Source organism: Oncorhynchus mykiss, chromosome 10 (genome assembly GCF_057628025.1).
Source record: "Oncorhynchus mykiss isolate SJ-2025 chromosome 10, ASM5762802v1, whole genome shotgun sequence".
Taxonomy (NCBI): Eukaryota; Metazoa; Chordata; class Actinopteri; order Salmoniformes; family Salmonidae; genus Oncorhynchus; species Oncorhynchus mykiss.
In genome coordinates, this window is record NC_143031.1 from 75,350,216 (window position 1) to 75,357,708 (window position 7,493).

Here is a 7,493-nt window from a genome sequence, read left to right on the forward strand (position 1 = left end):
TTATGTCTTTATTATTTATCTACAAAGTAGCAAATAGTAAAAAGAAAGAAAGATCTTGGAATGATAGTTCTTCCACTAAATTCATTTTTGTACATTTTTCAGTAGACATTGTTTAAAGTAGCCCTTGTTCAGCAGGTTATGTTGTTTGTTCAACTTTGATTTAAATTGTTTTTGTTTGGCATATATTTTCTAAGTGAAAAAAACGGAGTCAAAGCGTAGTTCTGTTTCTGTGGAATTGCCCCTCTGGAAATGACTTTTTCTCTTCGCATGAAACTGTGAGGTTGTATCCTAACCTGTAAATAAATATAAGCCTGACCAAGCCAAATTCTAGCGCATTCCAAGCTTCTCGTAGATGGTGTTGATTCAAATCTGGTTGTTTTTCCCCATACTAAAAGTGAACCCATGGCTTTATGCTTGGATTATCCTTGGTAAAATAGAAGAGCAGACAAGCAAGGAGGACAATGATGTCTGTATCCAGTTTCTTAAAGTCAGAGAACTTACATGGAAGTTGGTTCTCTCCCCAACATTCTTTCAGATGCCTTTTCCTTGCTTCTCTCTCGTAGATTTTTTTTTTTTAGAGATCTTCTCTCTATGTGTCCCACACAATATCGATTACATTACACTTTTTCAACTGGTGCTCTACCCAAGGCAGCAAGAGACTGCTGCCATATTTGCCTAATGTGGAAACTTAGTCTGTAGGCTTATTTAGGAAGTTACCTGTAGATAATGTCATTGTTAATTTGCTTAGAGTTTGTATTTTATAGACCAATAATGTAAGTCTAAGAAACAATGTGAGACTGAAAATATAGCATTAGTAGCTGTTCTATAAGATGCCCAAACAGAAAGAACATCAACATCACATTTCTCTCTACATTAGCAACATTTCCTTCTGATCCAAAAGAGACCTGGATTGCTCTGGTTGGGAACACTAGACCTGGTAAGAGCTTGACAGCATTCCAAAACCCAAACATGACTGCTGAGTACTTTGTCTTAATTTCACTGTACAATACAGTGATGGAAACTGATTTGGGCTGTTCTACCTTTTTTATTTGATTTTTGTTACGGGTTACCACAATTATCATTCCAGACAAGGAATGAGCTAAATTACAGCGTCATTTGTGTGCTTGTCAGAACACTACTGTTAATCTCCATACGTTTAATATTTCTCCACTTCCCAGTTTTGTCGGTGCAACAACCATAAGTCTGATATGCCTAGTTGTGTCTTTGAAAATAAATACATGTGATGAAGCATTTTCATCTCAGCTATGTCCTCTGCAGTGTTGATTAGTTGCTGAATACAACTGACTTGTGATGTTTTAATTTCACCCAGTTCATGGGCCTCCCATGAACAGTGAACAGCTGATTTTACAACAAAAACACTATACAGCAACAACTTTCCCTTATTATCCAAGAGAGAACCGGATTGTGCTGGTGGGGAAGACTGGAGCTGGGAAGAGTGCAGAAGGAAACACCATCCTGGGGAAGAAAGTGTTAAAATCACATTCACATTCCAACTCTGTGACTAAAGACTTTGATAAGGAAAGAGAGATGGTGTGTGGGCAACGTGTGGCTGTTATTGACACCCCAGGGTGTTTGACACAAAGTTTACACAGGAGGAAGCAATAGGAAATATCACAATGTGCGTCAACCTCTCTTCTCCTGGTCCCCATGTGTTCCTGATTGTGATCAAGCTGGGAAGAGTCACTGAAGAAGAGCAGAAAGCAGTGCAAATGATTCAGCACTCTTCAGTGCTGAAGCATCAAAATACACAATTGTTCTCTTCACACATGGAAACCTCCTTGAGGATGTAACGATCAAAGAATTAGTGTCTGGAACACAAAATGTAGTAAGCTTAGTTGACCAATGCAAGGAGGGATTTCATGTCTCCAACAACAAAGATAAGAGTCGCTCCCAGGTCACTGAGCTGCTTGAGAAGATAAACAAGATGGTGAAGATGAATGGAGGAAGCCACTACACCACGGAGATGTTCCAGGAGGCTGAGAGAGCGATTGAAGAGGAGAAGAACAGGATCCTTGGAGAGAACAAAGAGAAGAGAAACAGAGAGGATGAGAAACTGAATAATTTTTTTGAAGGAGAGGCTCTGGAGAAAGCAAGAAAGGAGCTGAGAGAAAAACATGAAAGAGAGGCTCGAGAGAAAGCTGAAAGAAACACAGCTGGGCGTTATCTTGCTGTTGTAGGTTCTGCTGCTGCAGGTGGAGCTGCTATTGGAGCTGCTATTGCATTACCAGTTGGTGCAGCAGTGGGTGCAATAGTAGGAGGTGTAGCAGGAGCAATAGAGGTGTTTTTGAAACCAATGTTTGCTGTATATGATACAAAATAATTTATTTGACTTGACTGCTTAGATATTCAACGTAATTGGACATGGATATCAGTACATCTTCTGACTTTTCGCTTAGTGTCTCTTCATCTTGCCTGTTCCAGGGTTGACGGTCAAACAACTTCCACCATCTGTAACTACTGCTGTAAACAGACTAATTGACTTGAACATGTTTTAATATGTTTAGATCGAATGATCTATGTGAAATGGTATTGGCCAGAGGGAAGTAAGCACAGGTCTGTCCATAAGGTTGGGATAGGAGCCATGTGTTAGAGCTGATAGATCATACATTACTGTCCTATAACACTGTCTTATATCTTAATATGTTTTAAATAATATTTTCTCAAAATGTATGTCATTATATTCTCTTAAAATGTTGGAATTTCATCATTTCTTAGAATCAAAATAAGTGTTCTCTCTGCTTATGTGATTGACTCCCTCAAGGCCTCTCGTGACTGATAAGGAGACCTGTGAGATGCGTGGCGAACCACCGGACTCGAGCTGGAACTATAACGCCACCTTCACAGCAGCAAAGATTGATTGTTCATCCTAGACACAGAACGGGGGTCTGTGCTTGTGTCTTCATATCTTGTCTTTGCAGCTGTATGACCCAGTGTGGCAAATAAATCAAGCTTTCTTTGGAGTCAAGCTGGAATTTGTACCAGAACCTGGAACCTAAGAATTGGCATAGTTTGCATGTTTCACCACAATTCACAGTCCGAATCAGTGGAACAGGAACCAGTACACAAAAACGAGGTAGGCAAAGTTTGTGTAGCTGTTTCCAGTCATTCTGACATCTTCAGGAGGTGAGGGTCGTAGGCTGAATATGAATGAAGGGAATGGACCTAGAAAGCCTGGATGTATTAAATATGCCCACTGTATATATGACCGGTTGGAGACCTAGGGGTTGGAGCCCCTAGGAGGTTCAGCCACCTGAAGGTTAGGGTTCAGCCACCAGAAGATTAAGGTTTAGCCACTCAAAAAAGGCTAGGGTTCAGCCACCAGAAGGTTAGGGTTCAGCCACCAGAAGGTTAGGGTTCAGCCACCAGAAGGTTAAGGTTCAGCCATCCGAAGGATATGGTTCAGGCACCCGAAGGATATGGTTCAGGCACCAGAAGGTTACGGTTCAGCCACCAGAAGGTTAAGGTTTAGCCACCAGAAGGTTAGGGTTCAGCCACCAGAAGGTTAGAGTTGAGCCACCAGAAGGTTAGGGTTCAGCCACCAGAAAGTTGGACTGTCTGTTGAAGTGTCTGTACTGTTTGTGTATTATGAAGATGTTTAACGGAAGTAGTGGCTGTCAAGTAGAAGAGACATTGTCACTATCTGGTAATGTGAATGGTGATCGACTGTTGCCTGTGAGTTCTAAAGGGGGCTCACCTACCAGACTACACATCAGCTACACACAATAAAACATGAAAAACTGAAAAGAACAGGATTGGGTGTCTCATGCAGCAGGAGCCACATTTGGAGGAACAGATGCAGTGTCAGTTGAATTGAATTAAACTGAATTGACTAGAACCATAGATTATCATGTGATGGATGATATTTCAAGACAAAGAGCAGATATTCCACTCAATGTTTTGTTTTTATTCAGGGAGGACATTTTTCTTTAAATAACACATTATCACAACACCGTTTATTAAAGCTGGTCATTCCCAAATGATGATACTCACAGTAACAACGCTAATCAGAAGTGCCTTGCATGTAGAAGAAGGGTTCTCGTAGAAAAAAGAGTCCCTGTTCAAAAACAAGCCCTAACTAGTCCCTTCGTGTAGACCAGGGGAAGGCAACCCTGTTCCTGGAGTCTCTCAGGTCCAGCAGGATTTTGTTCCAACGAGGCACCATACCAGCTAATTGATCAGGTCAGTGATTGCCTAAATGCAACACACCTGGTCTTCCATCAAAAACATGAAGTATCTGCCGCATTCCTGTTAGCTAAATATGATGTGGCTGTACATGACACTGATTGTGTGCGTGCGTGCGTGCGTGCGTGCGTGCGAGCGAGCAAGTAGAAAAAACATGTTGACTCACCATACTTGTAGAGAAATGCCAAAGACATCCTCCTGTCTTTCATGTGGCCAAAACGGTCTATGACTCTCATACAGCACACGAACAGGTAGAGCAATGAGCCAGACGGTTCACCAGATGTATAAATCTGAAGTATCCATTTGGCATTTCCACTCACCAGAGGAAGCCCAGTGTCCGGCAGTGGGAGAAGCATTCTGCTAATTTTGTCATCGATGAAACATTCGACCTCCATGCAGTTCTCTGTTCACAAAACTAAAATCTCTTATGAACAGAGTACACAAGGTTTTGTAGACTGCCCTTTGCCAATGTACAATGTATGAATTTATGGTTGGATCGAATGTCGAATCTCTGTTATAATCATTGTCCAGTATGGAGAATTAAGTAAAATCACAACTCCAAATCCCTATTTAAATCCATTGTTAATTTAAGAAAGGGACAATTTTAGCTAGCTAGCCACTGGAGGACAACGTTAAAAAGAGATAAAGCCAAATCCAAACTGGCTTCCTTTTTTTGTGTGCTAGAGCCATTCACAGTTGAGCTCACTCAGTTTAGCTCAACGCTGATTGGTTATCATTTTTTATTTATTTTTTTAATCAGGGGAGGCCAAATGCTTGCTGGCTTCCCTTGTATCCAATGCTACGGGCGGCAACAATGTCATACTCTTTTTGTCAAGACAGCATCCGATAATCGGGCTACACATACAGAGCAAGATGGCCTTTGTTTCGCTTGCTCTGATGCTTTCTCTGGTGAGATACATTCAGCCTCTTGCAAATTGAAGGAAAAGTATGAAAAACAGAGAGACAAGGATAAATAATTGTAGGTTTATTGCGGGGGAAGCCTGGCTTCCCTTTGCATCCATGAATAAACACTGATCGTAGAATTTAAACTCTGGGCTAAGTTACCGTGACTTTTTATTTAATTTATCAATTGAATTAGCTATGTATGTGTGTACATGCAACGTGAAAAGTGTATGAATGGCTTCAAAACATCATAATAGCCTAGATCATTTTAAAGGTACATTATGCAAAAATTTCTCTGCCATTTCCTGGTTGCAAAAATTCGAATAGTTTGCCTAATATAAGTTTGTGATCAAACAAGCAAGTATAGCGTAGAGAGTCATTGTACCATCGAAACAGCTGTGAAATATGTCTTCAATAACCAAAAATATTGTATTTTCAGTTGTTTGAAGCTGGTGAACAAAATCAAAAGTGAAAGATGCAGAAATGAAAGTTAAGAATGGGAAGAATATAAATTGTGCACATAACATAGATCTAAGCTTCTTAGAATTGATTTCAATGATAATGACAGATCTATAACTAAAATTTCTGTCTGAATTTTGTAGGGTCACCCAAAAAAGTGACCCTTTGCAGCTTTAAATGTTTCAGGACAAAATTACATGTTTTTAAGTATTTTTTTGTTGTACTGGGGATAGTAACATTAGTAATATAATAAATATATATATATTTTTAAATGTTTTTATATATAGATTTTTTATATGTATGTTTACCTCACATAATATAATTGTAAAGTATGCATTTAGGTGTCTGTAATATAATACATGTGGCAAAAAACAAATGTAGACATTAATAAATGCATTTCTATAGCTTCCAAAATATTAATTACAAACAAGGGGAGTGCCAAGATGGAGGCATTTTGGCTTCAACACAGCGCCCCCTATAAGTCTTCTAGTCTATATATAATTTATTGGCACAACACCATGCTTAATTATTCTCTTTGCATTTATACATGTTGCAAAATCAGTGCAGATGTTAGTTTACCAAATCATAGTGTGTATTGCAGTGACTCATTCACAGTCATAGACTGCTTTCAATGTCAGGAAACAAAAACCTTAAACAAGTAAAATGGTTGATCTGTACCTTTCATTTTTGGGTCAAAGTGTTATAACACTGAACAACATTTTCTGACATTCATTTCCTGTTGAATATAAATATGTTACAAAGAAAGGCATGTTGCATCTACATTACAAAAATTAATGTCAGAAGTGGGATTCGAACCCACGCCTCCAGGGGAGACTGCGACCTGAACGCAGCGCCTTAGACCGCTCGGCCATCCTGACATACAGGAATGAACTCAAATTACCAGTACATGACCCTGACAGTTTACGGTAGATCGTTTAACTATAAGTATTGTGGGGAATACTAAAATTATAATACATTGGAAAAATGAAGAAGAACATTATCCGCGGTTTACGCAACCATTGCATAAAGCCACGCCAAACGTTTGCTATTCATTATGTTTTATAAAGAAATGCCTTCATAATAGCGAACCTTGCGTTGGTTTGCGTTCATTTAGATATCCGGTAAATAGCCTACTTTCTTAGCTATCTATCTCTCTTTAGAATACATGTTTATTAATATATCTTGCTTGCTGTCTTGTGGCTATAAAGGAGTAGCAGTAGCTAGCTAAGTCTGTTGGGCTATAGTTTTGGGAACTTTTAACGCTTTTCAGGACATTGGTTTTGGAAGTTAATTACGTTGTAATGTGAGAAAATGGCAGACAGACAGATACAGTAAGTACACAAGCATACGGACACTATATGTTGTCTACAACAACCGTTATTGTATTGGACAGCTTGACTGAGAGAAAGTCTACGTTCTCACAATCAGCCCCTCACACACTTCTTTGGGGGATCCTATTGTATAAAAAAAATCACAAGAATACCTAGTTAACACGTAATCGGCCCCACACTGACAGTGTGTGATTTGTATTGGTCCAGTAGAGGGTGCTGTCAGACCAGTTATTCTGAAAAACTATTTCAGTGACTAAAACAGAGCAAAATCCTTTTTTTTTTGTAGCAACTTAATAAGTCATGATAGATAGTCTCTATCTGCCTGCTGTGTTTCTATTTGAAAAATAACATTCCTACTGATCAGGACCAGTATATTCCAGGGATGGCCATTTTGTATAGTTTTCCAGCTGAACATTGGCAGATGGTAAGATATAGAAAAGCCAGTGGCACATGAAACATTTGCTGGTAAATTAAACACAACAACAACATAATCAAACAGTGCTTTACTGTAGGTTATGAATATTAATTTGGCACACTACCAGGTTCAAAATTGTATATTGGCCGAGGTATATTGGTCATATACCACACCCCCTCGTG

General features: G+C 39.3%; 1 protein-coding gene and 1 non-coding gene across 2 annotated transcripts; one reads left to right on the plus strand and one right to left on the minus strand.

Moving 5' to 3' along the window:
• The first annotated feature begins 1,244 nt into the window (after window positions 1-1,244).
• Window positions 1,245-2,341, plus strand: LOC110534573 (GTPase IMAP family member 9). The gene is given in 3 exon segments (XM_036933969.2): window positions 1,245-1,588; window positions 1,591-1,740; window positions 1,743-2,341. Coding segments are annotated over 3 exon segments (993 nt in total). The 5' UTR covers window positions 1,245-1,344.
• Window positions 2,342-6,360: 4,019 nt separating this feature from the next.
• trnal-cag (transfer RNA leucine (anticodon CAG)) lies at window positions 6,361-6,443 on the minus strand. Its single transcript has one exon. It is a non-coding gene; the product is annotated as a tRNA-Leu (tRNA).
• Window positions 6,444-7,493: the final 1,050 nt, after the last annotated feature.